This window comes from Struthio camelus, chromosome 1 (genome assembly GCF_040807025.1).
Source record: "Struthio camelus isolate bStrCam1 chromosome 1, bStrCam1.hap1, whole genome shotgun sequence".
NCBI lineage: Eukaryota > Metazoa > Chordata > Aves > Struthioniformes > Struthionidae > Struthio > Struthio camelus.
Window position 1 is genome coordinate 56,611,082 of NC_090942.1, and position 22,632 is coordinate 56,633,713.

General features: G+C 45.4%; 1 protein-coding gene across 1 annotated transcript in view; it reads right to left on the reverse strand.

The window, feature by feature from the left end:
- Window positions 1-22,632, reverse strand: part of MEI1 (meiotic double-stranded break formation protein 1) — a 38,783-nt gene that overhangs the window by 3,529 nt on the left and 12,622 nt on the right. Inside the window, exons 12-27 of the mRNA XM_068940867.1 lie at window positions 21,988-22,102; window positions 20,381-20,499; window positions 19,137-19,278; window positions 17,715-17,826; window positions 17,002-17,062; window positions 15,706-15,803; window positions 14,751-14,925; window positions 14,491-14,638; window positions 13,651-13,923; window positions 9,641-9,806; window positions 7,335-7,439; window positions 6,182-6,292; window positions 5,397-5,578; window positions 2,804-2,885; window positions 2,152-2,357; window positions 1,406-1,487 (exon numbers count right to left, since the gene is read on the reverse strand). Of these exons, the coding sequence (XP_068796968.1) occupies window positions 1,406-1,487; window positions 2,152-2,357; window positions 2,804-2,885; window positions 5,397-5,578; window positions 6,182-6,292; window positions 7,335-7,439; window positions 9,641-9,806; window positions 13,651-13,923; window positions 14,491-14,638; window positions 14,751-14,925; window positions 15,706-15,803; window positions 17,002-17,062; window positions 17,715-17,826; window positions 19,137-19,278; window positions 20,381-20,499; window positions 21,988-22,102 (2,177 nt within the window). The remainder of the gene's footprint in view (window positions 1-1,405; window positions 1,488-2,151; window positions 2,358-2,803; window positions 2,886-5,396; window positions 5,579-6,181; window positions 6,293-7,334; window positions 7,440-9,640; window positions 9,807-13,650; window positions 13,924-14,490; window positions 14,639-14,750; window positions 14,926-15,705; window positions 15,804-17,001; window positions 17,063-17,714; window positions 17,827-19,136; window positions 19,279-20,380; window positions 20,500-21,987; window positions 22,103-22,632) is intronic.

Sequence of the window (22,632 nt, forward strand, 5' to 3'; positions counted from 1 at the left end):
CTGAATGCTAACTTAAGTTGTATCACCTTGTATTTGCTGCAGGTTAAGAACATGTGATGGACAATTACAGCAGGTGAGCTGGTATGAGAGAACTTGTTACACCATGGCAACTCACCACCAGGTTTGAGGCCTTTTGTTTTGGAAAGGTCACTTTTCCACTGGCAATCACATAACCACCCCCCTGCCATTATGACAATCTCTTCTATGGAAAAGCAGCACTAACAAATCACGTAAAGTTTTGGGGAGGTATCCTTTAGCTGGTGGAAATAAGACGGTACCGGCACTGTGTACCGAGCCTGCTCTGCAAACCTGGAAAAATCTCTAGATCAACAAAGGCTTTTAAAGACCCTCAAATGAGGACACTTCTACAGGCAGAGTCCAGGCCACACTCTTTGCAATGCTGTTGTTTCTTTCAGTCAAACAAATCCACGATCCTCATTCCACTCAGAATAAAGAGACTCTTGTTACTGCTCTTGTTAACTTCTGCATCGCAATAAGAATTTAGGCAGTCAAAGTCAAGGGTTCAGCTGTTGCTGACATGGCATTTTTTCAGCTTTACCCTAAATCAGTAGAACGTCCCCATACCCTGACACTTTTTTTTTCCCCTTTAACAAGGCCTTTTATCAGACTCCCTACAGCTACTGGCTGTCATTCATCTGCAGTATTACATTTTCATTCACCAACTTCGTCTCTCCCAACAATGTCCCTTTTGTCTGGTGTTCATTCACTCCGTCCCCTTCTCTCTTAATGTTTATGTGACTGATTTGAATGGGTCAGAGTACAGAGAACTCTTTTTCTGTTTTAAGATCAGAGCCAACACCTGTACTTTGTGCCAGGAGGCTGACAATGAGTGGAAGGGTCTACTCTTCCACCCTGACTGCATGGCACTGTCATATTATGTTATACTGCTAACATGGAATACATTAAGTCTGACGTGGACTCTTGAAACCAAGGTCTGCATTTGCCCCTGGAAATCTAGAATTTCCAGCTTCCATTCCCTAAGGCTGACTAAGTGAGTCCTCCCTCCTCTATCTTTATGGTCTAAAGGTTTGCTACAATTGGCTTGGAAGGAAAAGGCAGTGTATTCCCTCCTCCATCTCAGTTCCTAAACCTTTCATTCTAAGAGATTGGGGTGGAGGGTGGTAGTGTCTTTTTCTTTGTTCTGGAAAGCATCTTGGCATCCAGAGCCAAGGTGAGGGCTCACTCCTTCAAGGGAGGCAGGCATTGTGATCTCATCCCACAGAGCACATGACTAACTTTAGACATACAAATCATTTTTCATATTGGGCATAACTCATTAAGCATCTGCTCCAGGGCCCTACTGGATGGAGATCAAAGAGCTCAAAGAGCTCAAAATCACTGTAGGAGGGAGACCCAGGAGAAAAGAGGGCCAGGAAGGCTTTACCAACATCCTGGTTCTTCACATACAGGTACTCCAGTAAGGTTTCCAGGCAGGCAACCACAGCTTGAGAGAGCAGCAAGTCTTTCTGGAATGCCAGGAGGAAAAACAAAAACAAGAACACAAGCAACAGCTATTGCAAGAAGAAAATTCAGAAAGTGGCAGGCTCTGAAGAATGTGCAGCACAGGAAAATAACACCCTTCATCTCCTTCATGGGATGCAACATATAAAATAATCCATCACGTCAAGGAGTCAGACAAAGGCAGGACTTATTCTGACTATAAAAGTAAGCAACAGTCTCCAAAGAATAAATGCGGGAAGCCAATGTCACTCCAGACAGTTAAATGTGAACTGATGAACTATTCCCCAAAGCAGCTTGCTAGGGCTGTGGGGGAAGGGATAGGGTTTGATACATTCTTACCAGCTCCCCATGGGTGTGGGGGCCCTGAAGAGCACAGAAGGTGGGATAACAGGGATCGTGGCTAGTACACAGAATTTAAGCTGCCTAGTTCAGCAGCAGGAAGAACTAAATAGCTTGATTTACCTTCTTAGACACTGCACCATGCTGCATACACTGCAGCAAGAGCATTTCCCCTCCTCCTCATCACAGGTCTGTAAGGGGTGGAAAAAACAGGGGGAAGAAAAAAAGGCAGATCCCTGGGTCCTGCTGCAGGGTGGTTTCTCCTCAGGTTAATGTAAGTGTTTGAACCACAGCAGCAGTAGTGTGTTCCAAAAGCATTATTATATATACCTGCAAGTGGACGTGCACCAGGAGGTTCTGCAGGCTGACAACAAGTGAGAAGACCTGCTGCACAGCAAGGGGGTGCAGGGCAGCATCCTCCACAGATGACAGCTGTGGTTCCCTCACACCTTGGGCTGTGGTTTGGATGACAGTCACCAGCAGAGAGGAGGAGAAGTTCTGTCGCAGGATAGCTCTCAGGAACTGCAGGATGCTCACTAGACAGAGAGCCACTCATAAGTAAATACCAGTGTTTTCCTCTCCCCTGCCCTGTGTGCTGGTGCCTATGCCATAGCCTGGGAGATGTGCGGAGAGAAAATTCAAGCTTAAGGGCCCACTGGAGAGGCACAGCAGATAGATGCAGGTAGGAATGACAAGAAGTTCCCTTGCTCATCTCCCACTCTGAGATGCTGAGACCTATTTCATGCTCAGTTCCAGATGTCACCGCTCACCCCCAAGATAATTTATCCGTCCTTTTATCTCTTTTGCTCTTCCTCAGCACCAAGTATGTACTCCCAAAGCCAAATGTACCAAAGCTTCCAGATCCCCACCATCACCTCCACGGCCCCATCCCGTAGACACTTTGCCCTTAGAGCCTTCCCCCTCCTTTAACCTGGTACTAGCACCTGCTTCAAGTCACATCCCCATAACAGACACCAAATACCTAGCAGCAGGATGGGCTTCTTCTTCCTGAAGATGATTGCATTCAGGACTTCTGGTAGGTCTACAGAGAGCGTCTGGTGAACCTAGAGGAGAATGAAATATAAGAGAAAAAATGGTGCTGGTCTGACCTGGTAAAAAACTGCTTCCTTATATACTTTCAGTCCTTAGGCACTATCCCATGATGATACTCTGAAAAACAATGGAACAGCAACAAGGTTTCAGCACTCTGATCCAGAAAGGAAAGTCACATAACTGGGGCCTCAAGTTTCACTCATTACCATCTACCAGCCCTGCACAGCTTCCAACCCACAGTGAAATCTCATTAGCCTGTCTCACTCTCACACCTCCCTGCATGCCCTCTGGCATATGGCTGGCAGACTGCTGAGCATGTGGAGTACTAGGAACAGCCATACCGAAGACTGCTTTACCTTAACCACCTTAGACCAGTCAGCAAGACTGATTAGCCGGGCAGCCAAAAAGCAACAGTGACAACGAACAGCTGGTCCTGTCTGCTTCAGTTGGGAAGCCCACAGAGAGCCCAGGGCTTGGAGCTACTTTAAAGGTGAGCACAAGCAGGCGCGGGTGAGGGAGGCAGAGGAGGTTACGGAAGTCCCTCACCTAGGGGACTAGGGGAAACAGGAAAGGTGGGCTTGAGAAGGGAGTCTGCAATACACTGTTTTCCTCAGGGAGCAGCCATTCAGCAGGGAATGGCATGAAGTTTCACAGAGCCCCAGGAGGGGTCGAACTTGCTCTTCAGCAAGGCAGAGAGTTGGCATGGGAGGGCAGGCACAAGGATCACAGGGCTTCTTCCTTCAAACTGTCTTCTGAAGAGAAATGTTCAACAGGAGAGCTGGGAATACCCCATGAGTGCAACAGGGGAAGCAGTGGTTACGTGTCTAAGCACTAAGTCTTTAATAGCCTCCAACCCATGTCCCAGGCTTATCCACAGCCCCAAGCAGCTACTGGCTCCTGCTAAAGCCACCAGCAATAACACAGTTAAGGCACAAGCTTGCTATGGGCAGACAAGTCCTCATTATTAACACCAGCCTGAGATTAATGCAGGCAGCTCACACTTCTCGGAGCCATTGTTCCCCTCTAAATAACTGCAAGCTCTGGGAGACAGCCTGGCATCAGTCCACATGCACAGCCACAAAGGCCAAAGGCTCTCAGCAAGGGCCTCCGGGGAGGCTTTGTGCAGCATCAGCAATACCAAGCAGCAACAAAAGTGACTCTACATCCTATCCACTCTCCTTCCCGCTCAGCAGGTGATTAGAAACGCGGAAGCTTAGAAATGCTGAAGCTTAGAAACACTGAAGCATCCTGGGACTGCTCCCATTTGCCACCTGCATCTGTAGTTTCTTTCCATACCTCTGGTGCGAGAAGGATTCTGGATTTTATGTCACAGTGCATCAGGGCAATAGGGTATCGATGAAACTAAACAACAGGCTTATAAGTGATTAAAGGATTGCACTTCAAGGATCAATAGGAGCTGAGAAAGTCACTCCCAGAAGATGAAACTCAATATAGCTGCTAGAATTGAGCCCCTTTGGGAACTGGCACGACACTGACCACCCAGACACAGCCCTGACTTGTAAACTAAAAAGGTAAATTGTCTGTGCATAACGTTAATAGAGCAGAAACAGGCAGGTCTCCCTACACACAGCTGTTAGTCCATACAAGCCCGGTGCTGTAAGAATTAACCATGCACACCCATAAAGCAACAGGTATAGTCTTGATCTGGTCTAGCCTTTTGTAAAAAATCCTCCCACAGCATTAGAAAACCAGTCCTTGCCTATCTGTGCAGATGCACACATGCCCTTAATATGATTTTATCATCCAAGAACAGGTACACTGACTCGTAAAGAACCTACTCAGCCAGGCACAACTGCAGGAACAGAGCTCAGAATTCAAGCCATGTTGTTTAACTTCATTTCAGGAGAGGAGAGAGAGGTAAGGGTAGATACTTGAAGGGAACGTCATCCCCTTGTGTTGGCATTAGAAAGTGCTCCATTCCCTCTCACTTGTAATTCCAATAGCAGCTGACAACTCCAGCTCAGCTCTCTTGTTGGACTGCAAAGCATCAAATACAATGACAGCTGCCCACATTCATATCAGCTCTGTTAATATGGAGCGCTTATTTGCCAATAACAGATTTGGAGACTGTTTTGATGACTGATTTGGTGACTGTCCCACTGCTGATCATGTTACTACCAACAAAGCATTTTGTAACATGGGAACAGTGTTGTAACATGGAACAGTGGGAGCTGTTCCTCCCACTGCTAGCCTTCCATTCAGAAACACCTTTAAAAGTATTTTGTTCTGTCCTGGAGAGGAAAGTGGGCTGAGTATGCTTTTCTTTCCCAGGACTTTTGTCCCCCTCCGCAGCTCTCCAATGATTCACATCTCAGCCTTCAGCAGCATGCTAGCTTCCAGCCTCTGGAGAAGTGCAGCAAGGAATAACTTGTAGACAATAATGAAAAAGCTATCAGGGTGGAGCAGATTCCAGGTCAATGCAAACCATTTCCCCCTGCTAATGGAGATTTTTTTTTTAGGTTTAGCCATTCCCTGGACCCAATTGCAAGAGTTATTCTCACCTCAGCATTGTAACGATGCTGATAAATTAAGAGGGAAGCAGCCAACAACCACCCAGAGCAGAGTAAGGCATCTTCAGATGATAGGTAAGCAGGTTCAGAGGGAGAGGACCACAACCAGGTGCACTGCAAAACCTTCTGCAGGAGCTCTAGCAAGGACACGTTGGAGAGCAGCACAGCCACAGCTGGGTAGGAGAAACAAAATCGGAGAGGCTGATGGTATGGCACAGGTTAAACCAGCTTGACAAGCAGAAGGGAAGTGCAGAGCACACCCCTGCTGCAGTAAGGCAGCCCCAAGGGCCACAGCTCATCAGAATAAGGCTGTCCACCTGTGCTGGTATTCATCTCCCACAGCATGAGTGACTGCTAGGCCAGCTAATAAAACGACCAGTGTTCGGCTAACACAGCTGGGAGGTTGGTTAGAGCTCCTATCTGCCTCTGTTATAGTTTAATTTTTTGAGCCATGGCAATACAAGGACATTTCAACAAGGCACCAAAGCCCAACTGCTGTGTTTTATGAACAAGAAAAATACAGTGATTCTGTCTCTCAGCAGCCAAACAGCAGCAGTCTCTCAGTCATCAGAAGGCAGCAAAAACAAAACAAAACAAAGCAAACACAACAACCTAAAAAATTCATCCCAAATACAAAATGTTCTTTGTTAACTGTAATGTTGCATCTGAAGGAGGGAAATCTACCTTACCTGCTGAGAGAGTAAGAACACAATCTGTGATGGCCAACCTACAGTCTCACCGAAAATAGCTCAGCAATCAACACCATCCTGTCTCACCTCTCTGTTGACTGCTAGGTGTTGTTTGATGAAGGCTCCAGTACAAGAAATTCAAGGATGGCTGCAGGAGGTCAGTGTCCTTCGGTGTGCATTTCCCGCAGAGGTTACTGACTGGAAACAAAAGCATGTATGTAACAAAGACACCAACATGACAGAGCACCTCAGCACAAGAAAGAGGTCAGTCAGTGGGGGCAGAATTCAGACATGAATAGCACAACTTGAAATGAAACTAAACAGACCAGACAAAGCAACAGGCCTCTGCTGCAGAGTGTCTACTTTACACTAGACACACTGCACTGGAATACGTTTACAGCAAAAAACAAAGCAGAAAAGGGTTTATTAACGGGAATACATCACACTGGGCAGTAACAACTCCAAGAGAAATGGACTCTGAGATAAGCTACCCGTTTCCATAGGCAGAGCTTGACTCTAATACTCTAATGCTGCATCGGCTATAGGCACCCGTGCGCCCGTCTGAAGTCGTAGATGGCCAGTCTGGGAACGGCATGGAGAACTGTGCTCCTCCACTCTCACATATTCTCCCCTCATTAGTAATAAACTCACCATGCTTGTTGTAAGCACCAAACATTTAGGAACAGTGTTTAGCAAGAGAGTTTGGGAGGGAAATCCAGGTCTGTAGGGCTCAGTAGAACTGTTGTAGGAGATTGTTTGAAGAGCTGAAAGTCTGAGTAAGCAATTCTCAAAAACCACATGAACATGCCTTCCCCATATCCCTCCCATCTATGAGCTGGTTTCATGTAGGCCTCATCAGAGAAGAGTTACCTCAGGAAGGATGCCTAAGGATCAGCAATATCATCACGTGCATCAGCAATATCATCACGTGCCAAGTCAATGACAGTCACATGCTTTGAAACTGTGTCATGGCCATGAGAAAACTTTGACCACCTTTTGAGGTTTCAGACAACAAATGTATTGGAAAAGCAAGAGGTGAAGAACCTGGATTTCGTTGCCTGAACTGGTAACAAGGGCTCTCTGCACCACTCTGGCTATGAAAGTACCTTAAAGCAACCATAAATGTAATGCAAGGTACACATTCTCCCAAAAGGTGGAGAGTCAGCCCCTCATCATCATATGGAACAACTAATGAACACAGACCAAAGCCCTGTGAAAGAAGATGGATGTGCAGACTCACCCTGGTGAAGCAGCCTGAAGTCTGTGCTGTCCAGCTCCCTCACATCCCTGCTCCGCAGCTGCACCAGGAAAAGGAGGTTCAGCAAAAGAGGCAGGTTTCTGTTAGCTAAGAAAGGAACAAACAACTTTTCAGCAAACTCTAACCTGCTCTACCTCAAAGTGTGCCAAGAATTGTGAATTTTCAGGCTTGGAGATGAGGGTAGGTTGAGGGGAGCAAGTATTCTCCCTTTCCATACATGCCCACCCATATTTTCCCCACCTTTCTGGGTCAGGCCCCCTTCCTGCCTCTGTGTGTTGGCCTTGAGTTATACACTGGATCCTGCAAACCCTGTTCTAAGGACAACTAGAAAAAACAAAAAAAAAAGGAGGCTACGCTCATCATTTATACTCTTAGTGAACCATGTAAGGGACATGTTTACCACACACTTAAATTCACAACACTAATAAGCTAGTAATCACCAGCCCTTTCCAGATTGCTCTTTTCCCTTCTACTTGCCATAAATGGCAGCCTTCACCTTGACAGCAGCCCAGCACCTCAAGAGCACTCTGCTGCATAGCATTTGTTCCCCTGCAGCTTGTGAGGCTGGGAAACACAGACCCTTTCTGCCCCACAGAGCAGAGCAGAGACATGAGAGGTGAGAGCCCCCGCAGAGCAGGTTTGCGCGCAAGGGGAACGGAGGCCTTCAGACCACACACTCCCCAGGGAAACCGCACCATCTCCCTAGTACATTCACTTCTCTGCAGGGCTGCATGCAGGTAAAGAGTTTATATTTTATAGAGCCATACCTATTGCAAGCAACTATGACCTCCAGAAAAAGTCTTCACAAAGGCTCAGGAGGTTTCAGTTTTGAGAAGGAAAGGTTTACAGGTGTCTTTAATGTTAACATGTTCTTGATGGAGTCCCACTGTTTGGTCTTCCTGTTGTCTAAGGACAGGCTACTGTTTGAACAGGGATGCAGACCCCTGGGCTTATCTGTCCTGGCTGTCACAGATTGCTGCCTGTGTGTGTGAGACAAGGAAGGCACATCTTGAGGGTACATCTGGTGCTTAACTTTCTGGATGAGGCTGCCAATAACTCAGCTAATGAGTTCAAGATGCAGTATGAATTGAAGCTGAGGATATTAGAGGCAGCAGAAGGGGCCTAATCTTGCAGAAGCCCCTCTAGCCCAGTGTCCTGTCTCCATCACCAGAGCTCTGAGAGAATGGGTCTGACTACCTCAGCAGGAACAAGGACAATCTGCCTCCCCCGAGTCCCTGGCATCACTAGATTAGTGACAGAGGGACACCACAACGCTAAATGTGCACAATACCGAACAAGATCAGATCTAGTAGATGCCAACACTGGCCACTTTATTCATAATCTTGTAGCCTCATGTTCTGCCAGGCTCCTGTTTTGAACTCCCCTCTTCTCTAGCCTATCACACCTTGCTGAAGGTAAGGCAAAAAACACTGTCCCTCCCCCTCTAATGAGGATACACCAAGGGACTGGCAAAGAGGTTCCAAGGGGTTGGCAAAGAGGTTGTGCTCCCATCACTACTGCTGCCCAGCAAAGACCCTCAGGCAGAGCAGGGCTGTAACAAGTTTCAGTACCCCCTCAGGAAAAAGCAAAGGCTGCGCTGGGTCCCATATCCAGGGGAAGCCAAAGAGATCCCAGCATTGCTTCTTCCTTCAGTTTAGGCCTACATGCTGCTTTGCACAGTGCTTTTCACAACAGGACAACAGTCCCAGCGCCAAAATCAGGGCTAATAAGGAAAACAGAGAGATTTCTCCCAGTCAAAACCCTGCTAAGTCTTTCAAAGTTTTAACAGATTTATGAAACCTGATAATATCACAATTCCTTTCTGGAGATCAATATCATGCATGATTCAAACAATCTCTCCTCCTAGCCTCTGCGCCCTGGGAACTGTACTCAGGCACGCCAAGTTGTTTTACACAGAGAAGGGGCAAAAAGGAGAATGCCTTTCCCTCACCAGCTGACCACTTGTTTAAGCAGGGAGATTTACCCACAACAGCTCTCCATGTGAACACTTATGGGAGCATAAGAACACCCTGCTTTGGCTTAACACTCATTCTTTGAAAACACAACAACCTACATCAGAAAAAGACTCGCTCAGAACTCACTTCAGAACAGGAGCCTCTGGAAAAGGAAACTAGTTCTGTACAGTTCAGCCAGTAAATTTCCTCATGCAGATAAGTACTGAAGCTACATCAGCAGTTCAACAACACTTCATCCCATACTGAATCCCTTCAGCCACCCACCCCTGCTAGTTGATCCCACAGCAAGACCCAAGTCATAGAGGCAGTCACCTTGTAAGGAGGCAGAGCTGCTCTCTACCAGCAGCTGCTGCAGAACCTGTAGGAACTGACTCCGAAGGAGGTCACAGACAAGAACGTCCTCATTTCTTTCCAAGAAGGATCTTAAAGTCACCAACACCTTCCGAGCCACATCCACAGAGCTTGAGCAGACCAAGTCCTGGGAGGGAAAAAGCACACATTACCTTTCTGCCCTGATTAGGCAGAAGTCACTGCTATTTAATACCATTATGCTAATCTGGTGCCTTGGGAAACATCATAATAAAGCACAGTTCAGATTAAGTATGTCCTGATTAAATGGAATATTGCATAAAGCAGGCAGGCTGTCTTCTGATAGGCACCTCTGGGTAATACCCTGTTTAAAGCATGCGTTTGGCTCTTTACCTCCCATCCAGCATATAAGGCTGGGGGCAACATAAATTTAAGGTCAATGTTTTAGAAAATGAGTTCCTAAAGTCAGGGCTTGGTTTTCAAGAATGTAGACACTCTGGCACTTCTGTTCTCCCTATTGTTTTTTTTTTTTAAATCAGGCCACATATTAAGGTGCTTATTTAAAATCAAGCTTGTGAGTCAGTCCATAGTTACTCATTTTGAAAAGTCTTGGGCTGGCAGCCTAGCATCTGCGGTAGCAACGTAACAGCTAAACTGCATGAAACATAAACCAGACAAGCAATCACTCAGTCACTGAAAATGGAAGAGCTGTGTACATAGCATTCAGCCGACAAGCCTGCTTCTTGAATACAGCTCTGTGTGGAGTCTGTGAGCTAAACCACACAGCCAGTAGCATTAATTCAGGTACGCTTTTGATGTTCAGGTGTTTAACATTAAATTCATGTGTATAAGCATAAGTGTATAAGCATAAGTACAGTTCCATAAAGATCAGGTAGAAAATGCTGACGCTATCGTATCACGCAAGTCAACAGCACCATCCGTCCCTCCTCCAGTACTCCCGACTACTGCATTGCAAATGGTGCAACAGAAAGAGGGAAACAGTAGAGAAAACTGCTCTGAGCAACGTTGCCAAACCTATAGCCTGCCAGGACAGCCCACCCAGCCTAGAGCCCCTTTTTTGGCTGCCTTCCCTTATCGCGTGATAGTCATGCATTCAGACTTGGAGGGCATAGAGGAAAGGGCTGTGGGACCTCACACTCAGGGAAAATGGTTCAGGTAAGAAAAGGCTGCCAGGGCCAGAAAAATTCCTCCAGCTCTGAGGGCTAATTCCTGCCTACATCTGAGACCCTCAAGAATAAGTGGCAGGGAGCTGGCTGCACAATCAGCTCCAGTGGCAGTGGACTACTCTCTGGCACCTTCTTTGCCAAATCCAGCACTCCAGGACATGCCAGATATATTGCATATACAAGGACCAACTGCAAGGCACTGGGGCTGTGGGTTCAACCCAGCCCAGGTGAAAAGGCTGGGTGTTCCTCCTCTACAGGATGCAGAGACCTCCATATGAAGAGAGGCTAAAAATACTGCGAGCATTCAGGACAGGAGGAAGAGGCACCATATGGTACAGAATAAAGAATGACACAGTGAAGGTAATCCAAGCACTCCTCTTTACCCTCCCTCACAGCACAAGGGCCAGGGGACTTTCAGTGAAACAAAGGAGACGCATTTAGACTGATCAACTAAGTCCTCCTTTACATGCTGCATGACTTTCTGTCACAACTTACACCAGACCGTAGCTGAACTCAGCACACAGGACGAACTAGCTATTTGAATGAGAACATCCTGTTAAGCTAAGGAGGATAAAATACGTATGGGGAGCATCAATCTTATACATCATGACAGAAAATATCTGTAGCTTCCTGGGGTTAAGACAACAACTTCTGCAGCAGAAGGTTTTTCCATAATTGCCTGCTATGGAAAACTATGATCTCAACTCTCTCTTTGAGAGAAAAGGCCACACAACCTACTCTGAAAGCCAAGTTTTATGGACCCAACACAGCATCAAGTACCTGTCTTCATTCTCAGTTTCAATCCTCAGCTTCTCTCTTTCAGTGACATTCAGGAATGTAATTTAATGTCCGCCAACCCATCTCCATTCTCCAGGAGAGCAACTCAGACCTGGACCATGGAGAAGACAGGTGGGCCAGCATGTGACTGCTACCACATTTATCACCAGGTGAACACACACGGCATAGGATGGTGTTAACTAAGGGTCACAGTCCTCCTGGTCCTGGTAAATGCATCCCTGTATTAACATTTTCCTTCTTACTCAAGAGCTCAAGGACTCAAATGAAGCCACTAAACATCTGTTCTATCTAATCCAGACATTTATTAAAAGCAGATAAGCAAATAAATCATCCTTGGAAGGATATTCATTTTTGTTTCACTGTACCATGCAGATGCCTTTCCATTTTACTAGTGCTTTCTCGGGCTGGGATTATTCACCTCATAAGTTTTGTTTATATCTGACAGTATATTTATTCTAGGATATTGCACTGTTTTATTAGTCCATCTAAATTCAGATTGATTATGCTCTTCCCCAACTGAGAGATGAATTGTCAAAGCCTGTGATTTATTATAGTTCACTTTAAAGACTGGGACAGAACTAAATTAAATTTATTTCTGCAAGAGCACATGGCAAGACAGAAAAGGGGAAAGCAGGAATGCTGTACCATTCAGAGGGAGAGCCATCATTTCTTTTTTGCTGATTCATAAATCTGTGATATACATGTCAACTTCAGCTTGTGGAGTGACAGGTTCCAAAACTATTGCCAAAGGTAATAGAGTAGACAGGTGTCATAGGACACTTCTAATCTGCACTGATTTGTCAATGCATTGATTGCTTTTACTAATAGTCAGGAAGCAGTATCAAATGCCTGAATGTTGTTACCTATTCTGCAATAGTACCCAAACCTGTGTGTTAGAGAAGGGAATTGTAAAGAACTGTCCTAAGCAACAGCCATCCTGTCAGTCATTTCAGTATCCTGGGATATTAAAAATTATTTCACAGCCTCTTAGATCAGAACAAATATATGCCAGTGTGTAATGCCTCATGGGTGTTCACTGAGAACCAAACCCTTCTGCTTCTTCTGTGTTTACTGGCATGAGTTTTTATTCTCAATGATACGTATTTTTAGTTTCAATAACAGACTGGAAAAGAAACATCACAGCTCTTAGCTTTTGCCCTTACAGGCAGATTTCACGTTTTTGTGTGGAAATGTTAATAAGTATTTCTTCTGACTGGCTAAACAGTCATGGGACAAGTTAGCCACTGATGGGGAGTGGTGACGGATTAGGTGGGAGAGGTGGAAGTGAGAGAAGCCCTCTGAGCAGCCATCGGGACCTCAATTCTGTCACGATTACATAGGTTAAGAGAGTTCACTTCACCAGCTAATGACCAAAACATAAGTCCAGCTACTGCAAGGCCCCTTTCTCCCCTGCACTGATTAGTTCTCTCAATTTTTTTTTTTAATCTTTTAAGAGCAATACAACATGCTATTTGCAGTCCTGAAAATTCAGTGCTGCAAAAATCTCTGACAAGACTCTCCAGTTCAGCACAAACAAAGTACAAACCCCAAGTAAACAGAAAGCCGTGCCCTCAGGTCCTGTTCTCTGCATGCTGCTTTTTGAAAGTTCTTTGTTTCTCACATCCTTCTCATCTATCAATAGTACACCACTGCTCCCAAAATAGCGAAATAGCTTCTTGAAAGACTGCCACAGAAGGACCTAGAGTACCCAGCTGTATATCTGGATACAGAAAGGGTAGAGCCCATGAATTTTTTTCATGGCATATATCAGCAGCACCCTTCAGATCCCTTCCTAGCCAGCCTTCCAAAGACCTCATTCTATCACAGTGGATGGATGGCAGCAGAAGAGCTAACACATACACACAGTCCCATTTTCTGTATCAGGATTGCCTGGGAGGCGGAAGCCTGTGTATACACACAGTTCCTTGGGCTCAAAAAAACACTAAGTGTTTTAAGAACCAAAAAGCCCTAAGTGCTCCCCTAAATCAGGGCCAGAGATAATAGACTGTCCTTGTGAGAGTCACATACCAGTAAAATAAGTAAAATGCTTGAATTGCTCTTCAGAATGGGAAGTAAAGGGTTAACACTGGTCAGTTGATCAGACATGCCAAAACCAGCTTCTTCAGTCTCAGTTTGATTGCAGTCTTCCCAGGAAAACCAGAGTTGGAGGACCTGGTGTCCAAATCTGCTCATAAGTTCAGGGTAGCGTAGGAAAAAATTCAGCAGAAGAGGACAGTGAACGTAGACCAAGCTCACATCTGGGAGATTGTCCAGGATCCTCTTTATGGCACACAATGACCTCTGATAAGAGTGTGGGAAGGAAGGGGAGAGAGAGAATAAAATAACAACTAGATAGTGAATATCCAAAAGCTGAAGTGATGAGACTCTACTGTGAGAAAGAGTCACACTGCCTTCCGAGTAGACAATCAAATGGATCAGTTAAACATCACTTCGTGAGGCCCATTTGCATCACAAAGGCTAAGAAACTTGTAGGCTTTATACAGTGCTCAAAGCTGTGCAGCAGTAAAAAGCCATATGGGAACACTAGAAAGCAAGCTGCAGAGGCTGGGGATGTGTTCAGGAGACTGAAGCTATGAAATTTATAATATTCTGTATGCGAATTCACAGCCTATCCAATGCATTTACACTTCCCACACATACGCAAGTTTATTCAATCAAATCTATATCCCCTAGTGACTTTTCACAGTTAACTTTCCAGGGCGGAGATGCACTGCACACTTTCCACTCATTCATCACTCATCACATACATCAAAATACGTTCTGCAAGAGGGTTGATGGGGGTGGGGAGGAACCTTAGTTAAACTCCACAGAAAAGGTCCAAGATGTAGGAATGAAATCTTCTTTTACCAAGTCCAGGTCTTTGCCTTTGTCCTGGCAGACAGCAAGGAGGTAAAGCACAGCTCTGAATATGTATGGAGGGGGACAGTCTCCATGGTCCTGTGCTGACAGAAGGAAATTTTTTATGGCTAAAAATAATTCTGCCTCTGGGACAAACCTGCAGTCAAGGAGATTGGAGATGAAACAGGAAAATCAGGCAAGCCACTGAAAATTGGTTCGTGATGACCACAATAAGCCATAACCACTTGCCTTGTATACTCTTGGCTCACCTGTCCCCAGTGGTGTAGGCAAAGTATAAGAGGAGTATGAAGCAGTGCTGATGGCTGCAAAGAGACTGATCCAAAGAGAACGGTTCAGGGTTTTCAGTCAGGAGGAGAAGGCCTTCAGGAACTGTGTAGTTTAACTGAGGCAGGCCCTTCTGCAGGAGCTCAGACATCTCTTGCTCTGGAAATACAATCAGTATGAGCAGGACAGGTAGGGATGAGGAGCGTTTATGCTATGGCAGAGAAGTATGGGGGGATCTGCCTGGCCTAAACTCAAGCATATTAAATTAGGGAAGCTCCTGATTTGAGAAATATCAAAGCCCACTGATTACCCCCACAGTCTGCACACAGTACATGAAACAGCAAGTGCACCTCTGTGATTTGGCATGAAGAGAGGCCCGAGACCTGATCTAAAGGAGCTGGCCTTGAGGATGAAAAAGAGACTTTTGCTTTGAGGTTCTCAGCTCTTTGCTGATACTGCCAGTATGGCATCCAACCAGTGCCAGTGGGAACAGTGGCTTTTGTGATGTGGAAAATTTCATCTCATTTATTTGGGACTTACCTACAATGGAAAGTTATAGTATAGACAGGAAAGCTTCATAAAGTAAACCAGAGGGAAAAAAAATGACCTTAATCCCCAGATAAGGGTGACGCCTTGGCAAGTAATATTGTTTTAATTAAACCACCCACAGTTGTGCTGATGAATGTCACTGGATAAGCAAACCCATAGGTAAATGAACTACATTCATTCAGTTAGGGTTTCAAACTCTTCAAGAGGCATTCTCTGACTGTCATCTCCTCAGCAGACCAGCCTAAAAAAAAGCTGAAAAAAATCTCAAAATAGAGATTATGTGCGTCTCCCCCTTCCCCCCCCTTTTTTTTTTTTTTTGCCTACTGCCTAAATAGAGACTGGCAGGACCGCAACCTAAATGGAGCAAGTTGTCTCCTTCCCCAGACTTGCCCTCTTGAGAAGAATCTCTCTCCTTCTCCATGGCAGAGTAGAGGCTCAGGCACAAGTTGTAGAGGAAGCTGGAACATGCTTGATTCAAGACAGGATTACTGTGAAGAACACCAGAAACATACAATGGAGAAGGCTAGAACCATCCTCTCCACACTTCTAATATCATACAGCATCTGCCAAAACTTCAGCTTACTGAATGATCACATACAAATACCTGCTCTGTCAAAAGACAGGTGTGGCAGACACAGGAGCAGTGATGACAGTGAACATGCATGTATACCCTGGGACAACGCCAATACAGCAGGGTACTCTCACAATCATCACACCCTGTATTCTCAGTAAATCCTGCAAGGGTAGGACCCCTAACATCGCAGAGGAAGAGAGGTGTATGAAGGGGGGTTCCCAATACCTGACACCACTGACAAACTCCAGTAAGGAGATTTTGGGGCAATGGCGTTTCCAGGGATGAACAATTAGCAATGACAAAAAATTATGTAAAAGGCTGAGAATAGCTGTGTTTGCAGGCATTTCCCACTCTCTAATGATTTCCTTGTGGAATAGGACATAACCAAACATCTTTGCACTGTAACATAACATCCTTGGCACCATGTGCTACTGTATTCATAGGCCTAACCACTCCCCACACACACCACTCACAGGCACAAACATCCCCACTCTAGCTCCCACAACGGCGATTTGGACTAGGGGAACCTTAGCTTTTGTCTACTCTTTTAACGAGTTGCAGTCACGGGGAAGAAGATGGAAAACATCTCTGCAGGCCCACAGAGAGGCTCCCCCAGTGCTCCTCAACTGAGAAATCATAACTTCTGCTAGAGATGACCCTTTGCAATATATCCTGTTAAAGTCTTCCTTATCCCTCCTATTTCTTATACATTATCACACCAAGAGGAACATAAGTGGTGGTAATATGTGCCTAGGAAGTCAGAGCTCAAATAGAACTGATGCTACTGCAATTCTTTCCAAAGCACCCCCTGATTTCACTACTCCAAATTTGGGCTGCTGTATCCGTATCTGCACAGCTTACATCGGCACACAGAATTCTCATAAAGCTGCACAAATTCACCCTTCCTCTACCTAACTGCTTTTCCCCTTTCTCATAGCTTTTCCATTGTCAGTTACTGTTTACTTTTGCAATAAGATACCACTCTTGAGTCTTTTGGAGTCCATTCTTGCCTAATACATTAGATAAGGTACATTAAGGTACATTAGATAAGGTGTGATCTGCTTTCCCATACGGAAATTGTTGACTCACTTTCAATACACACATCACAATACCTTTGTACAGAGCAAAATCTGGCCTTCAGCTCTAGTGTCAGTCGGATGAAGGAGGAGGATGCTGGAGAGAAAGCATGACAGAAATGTCAAAAGAGCACAGAGTGTGTCTGATGAGGGAGAAGAGTATGCAGGTCCCATAATCATCCCCACATATCTGCATACAAAACTGTTGAACAAGGCAGGCCTTCCCAGTAAGAATGCACTTTCTCTCCCTGATATTCCTGAGGCATACTACTCTGATACGGTTTTGGAGGAGAGTATCTGAGATTTGTTTGCCTTCCCAGGAGGAGAAGGGAAGATTTATCTGCTCTACAGGTTTAGAAAAGAGGAATTCTATACATCACTCTGTGATCTGCAAAGAGTAAGGAAGACACTGAGTAAATAGGATTTCCGTATAATAAAAGCCAACCAACAATTCCAGCATAATCCCTGTCTACAGAGATAGCCAGTTCTGAACATTCCAGAGGAAAGGATAAAGCTGACACAATTTACTTATCTAAAATAAAATCTGTCCTATCACCATTCCTAGACCCAATAACTTTTTCATCCTACTGAACGTGACTGCGTACTCTGTTCTTACCCACATAAACATGCAATGTAATCCTCCGCTGAAAGTTTCGTTAAGCTCATTGCCTCAATAATATGCAGTAGCAGCAAGTTCTATCTGTTAAGCAAAGCAGCACAGACCACATGATCCTACACTACTCCCATACCCAGCTTTTTGGAGAACTTCTCTCTCATGTTCGGCATCACTGTAAACAGGGTATTAAGGGTTGATACGAAAACCTCCATCACTGATGGGCTGACAGCCCTTTCCAGGTAGCTCTGTGGAAAGAATGAAGAAAAGATCAGATGTGTGAAATGTAACATATACAAAAAGCAGTAGCTTTCTCCCTGCTTCCCACTGTCCCAGAATATTAGATTTCCAAATCCAGATAAACGGCACTAACAGCCCTTCTACCAAAACGCCTGGCAGCAAGTACACAGGCTTACGGAGCATGCTGAAAGCAACTAACACTCTCCCATCCAACGTTTATGAGTGATGCTGCTAACTCCGCAAGACATTACATCAGACAGGAAAATCCTTCCTGATTCCAGCTGGCAACCAGTTACACCCTGACATAACAACTAACGTTACTGTCCATGTTACTCTACACATAACCGCTATTACAAGTCAAATGGCTAATTCTGCAGCACAGCATACAACATAGGACATACGCTTAAGTACAGCTGACTTCAATACCACTTAACACCTGGGCTTCAGCATTTTGCTGAGTAGTAGCAAACACAGGCATTTAAGTTCTCCATAGGGTCTAGCCCTAAATAGTTTAGAACAGAGCAACTCAACTCACTCTTACAGAAGGCCATGGGGCAATTTTACCACTGTTCATTAATTTTTACCTAAGTCCAAGGAACAGGAAGCAGCTCACTGACTCTAGCTTTGCCAAACTGGACATGAATTGCGCTCTGCTTTCAAGGCTGAGAACCGCATGCTAGTACAGATGCCTACCAAGACAGTGTTAAAAATACAAAACAAAAAAATCTCCAAAGCCCCCAGCAACTGCAAGAAATCATATACCTGAAACTGCGGCAAAGTGCAAGCAAAATTTACTCGACATGTAGGACTACCTTAGAGTCCCTCCATTTGGATAATCCTGCTCTAAGTGTCTTACTGACAGGTTGGTATGGAACATTAAAGCACAAGTGACTCTCCACTGCTACTTTTTAAACTGTATGGCCTTACTGAGCCACATGGCCTTGTACTGTCCTTGCTGGGTAGGCTCACCAATACCTTCTGGAAACAACAGCTCATGCATTCTTAATTTTCTGCAACAGCCAGAGCTGCCATGGATTAGGGAACATGGCAGCTATGCTATTGGGATTGCACAGCCTGAAGAAAGACATTGCAATCCATATGGAAGCTTTATGAATTTCTCCACCCTCTGAGACTATACACTCCCATTTTGCATGAATATCATGTTACATTTATCCCCGGAGAGGAAGCAAATGCCACAGCTGTACTTGGTTTATCCCACACACTCTCTCCCCAAAATGATTTCCCCTCCCCACCCCCCACGCTTGAGAACATCTATCCAGGCACCCAACAAACAGACCAAGTTCAAAAGAAACTCTACCATGACCATGGGGATGCAGAGGTTGTCACAAATCCTCAACAGGAACTCAGAGAAGTTGCTTAGAGTGTCCCTGCTCTCGGAGCTGGGGGCAGTGAAAGCATTCTCCTGGGCCATCGGGTCACTCTGGAACTCCACTGCCAACCTACAAACATACGGAAGACACTGGAGGAGAGAGGAACGCTCCCCACTCTGTAAAAGAAGCTGGGAGATACTACATTTCCATCACAACTTTCACCATTAGGGACCCCAGGAACACAGGATGGGTTGGAAACCCATTTGGCAGTAACACAGTTACCTCTTGAGCGAAGCTATTAAAAGTTAGCAACGTTCTACAACTATACCACAACTCAGAAAAGGAAGACTTAGCTTCTCTGAAGGAAATATCTTCTGTGGGAGGCCTCAGTGTGGCAAGACTAAATGTACTCAGCCAGGCCAGAGTGGCTAGAGCACAATACAGCAAACCCCACAGAAAAAAGCCAGTGAACCATTCAGCTAATCTAAAAACCTTGACAGAAGCCCAGTGCCCTCTAACACCACCCCAAGACACTGGATCAGTGCAGCCAGGGACACTGGCTTCTGACTGTATTATCCCAGCCAAGCCAAGTGCAAGTGATGCAAGGCAAAATAACTAAGTTGGAAAAACTTCCCTAGCGGCAGATCTGATTTCATATGCAAATCCATCTTCCATCTTCTCCTGGCCAACTAAGGGATAGCTCCCATCCAGCAAAACAGGAAAAGCTGGTGCCTATAAACCCACGTGCAGTAACATGATGCAGATATAAGCAAATACAAGGCCAGCAGCTGGACCAGATACATATTTGTTAAATGGTTAATCCTCTCAAGCAGTGAGACTGCATAGCCCAGGGCACAAGAAATAGAATATGGTTGCATGTAACCATAACTTCCATTAGTTCTTACATCATTACCGGATTTCGATAATGATACTCTCCAGTTTCTTTTTAATCTTATTTTCAAGCAGTTCTTCAAAGGCCAAAGAGATAAAATAAACTGATAGGTCTCTGTCAAGGTTCTTGGGAGGCACCTGTAGGTACCACAACATTTTCACCATCATCAGTGCTTCATATCCCTCTTTCTGGAGCTTCACTGACAAGTGCCATACACTAAACTCACCTTTGATACTTCAGTGGTGGGACTGGGTAGAGAAACTCAGTCTTGATGTATCAGGACACTCACACCCACAAATACACACACAAACACGCACAGCCCCCTCTGCTAGTCCTCACCTACAAGCATTTCTGAAACTTTCCAGGGTGTTGAGCAAGAACTGTCCCTGTCTCTGAGGAACTCTGCTAAGATTTCTGTTTCCTGGGTGGCTCTGAGACACTGAGAATAGGAGGTCACCCTGTTAAAGGAGAGAAGTCTTCAAAATCTTGTATTCATTGTGAAACAAAATAGCTTTCTTCTCCAATATCAGCAGCAGGAAGAAAAAAATATTTCACTTCCTTCACATAGCTGTGTCTTCACTATTGTGCTTTCCTAGGAAGGGCAGAGTTAAAGGGCTACTGTGCTTTCCCAAGGGAACGCAGAGTTAGAGAACTACTAGTTCTGCATTGCCTCGTCCCTTGAATAGTATAGTACAGTCTCTATTGCCATGTTTCGGTCTGTGTTTTAAACAGCTCAGCTAATGGGGCTTCATATCCTTCTGGGAAAACTTAGTATTTTTTTTAAATCCATTTTCCTCCAATTACTCTTTGGACAAGGCTGAACAATTCTTCTTCCTGCTCAGCACTTAAATCTTGGAAGTCCCCTACTTCCCTCCTTAGGCTTACATCTGTAAGCAACCATCCATGTGCCAGCCGTTGCTCCCACGCAGCGTCTCACCAAGTTCATCCAGAAGGGCACAGCAATCCAGTTATATCAAGCCAATTGTATGGCTGGCAGTTCAAAATTTCTGCTCTATACATTTCTTACCCATTTGATGCTGAGACACCTTATCAGAGGTGTAATCATTTCCCCTTTTCTTCCATTACAGACTGCCTGGATGTCCTTACCCTCTGCCTATTTTTCTTCCTATAAGACCCCTTATTCTGAATAGGACACCAGCTCTGTGTCTGCAACAGACTGACCAATGTCTATCCAATGGGTGGGAAGAAATCCCGTTACCTCCAGGCAGAGAAGACAGAAATCAGGTATCACACCACTTGGGCCACAGATCTAGAGACAGTTCAGCAGACATTTGGGTCCCTGGTACTTCAGCAAGATGTTTTTGCCACTACATACATATCGGTGATTTAAGCCCATACGCTCCTAAGTCCACAGCAATGGAGCCTAGCCCTTGTCTTTTCATACAGCCATCTGAAACGAGGGCTCTCCCCAAGGGTCCGCAGCTCCCAGCAGCACATTACACTAACTGCATGTTTCAGGAACAGGAAAGGATTTGCAGTTCAAATAGCGGCTAATAATTCCCTTATGGAGGCATCTCGGTGTATTCAAGTTGACCCTCTTGATCTGAAGGCACAGCAAGGCATGATCTTTGCCAAAAAAAAAAAAAAAAAGTTGAATAAGGCAACCTAGAAGGTGGGGCCCTGAAGAAGGGGAGGTTCAAATGACCTTGGAACGCTGGACACATAAAAGGGAGCAGCACACTCAAGTGGTACCCCAGGTATCTTCACTGATTTAGAAAGAGGATTCACCAGCATCCATCTTCAGCTACCTCAGAGACAAAGGTTGCTGCCATCTCAAGGCATGAGGATCAAAAAGAAACACCAGAGACCCCAACAGTCACAGGTAAAGGGTATGAAATGTATATACAACATCCACATGCTGTGCTAAGAGGGTCATTCCTGCCCTGCTTGGTCTTACCAAGGGGCAACAGTCACTCTTGACTTACTGCATGTCTCTTGGTACTCTGTGGCGGGGAAAGGTCAGCACATTGCTTCAGCACTGCCTCCAGCAGCTTCTGCAGCTCTTCATACGGTACTGGAGGGGAGCTCAGATGGTCCTTCCTGCACAGGTGGAGAGAAAGAGAGCATGCATATTCCCTGATCGGGACAGTCCATGCAGGAAGGCAAGACCAGCAGAAATAACCTTCAACAGCAATATGCCATTGCCACCTCTTTCCAACACAGCATACTAAGGCCACACTCTCCAAACAGTGTCTTCATCCAGATGTGAGTCCAAACACGCCTTCACCTTATTCAATGTCTGCCCCACTGCAAGCAGGAAGTTTATCACTGTACGCAGTCTCAGGCTCGCCATTATCTATCCGGATAGGGCACAGAGTGATAAAGTCACAGTAACCTATGTACTACAAGCCTGCCTGGGACCCTATGTCCTTGCTGCAGCAACTTGCTGCCTACCACAGCTACGCTGCCCTGACAGCCCTCTTAGGTGGGTAGCTCTGTTGTACCTATGCCCGTCTCAGCCAGAATTCCTGCTGCACAGCACACTCACCCACACAGCCACAGAGGAGTCACAGAGACCAACATGGTATCAACAGACCTATTTGAAAAAAAGCCCGTAAACACCTTCCTGC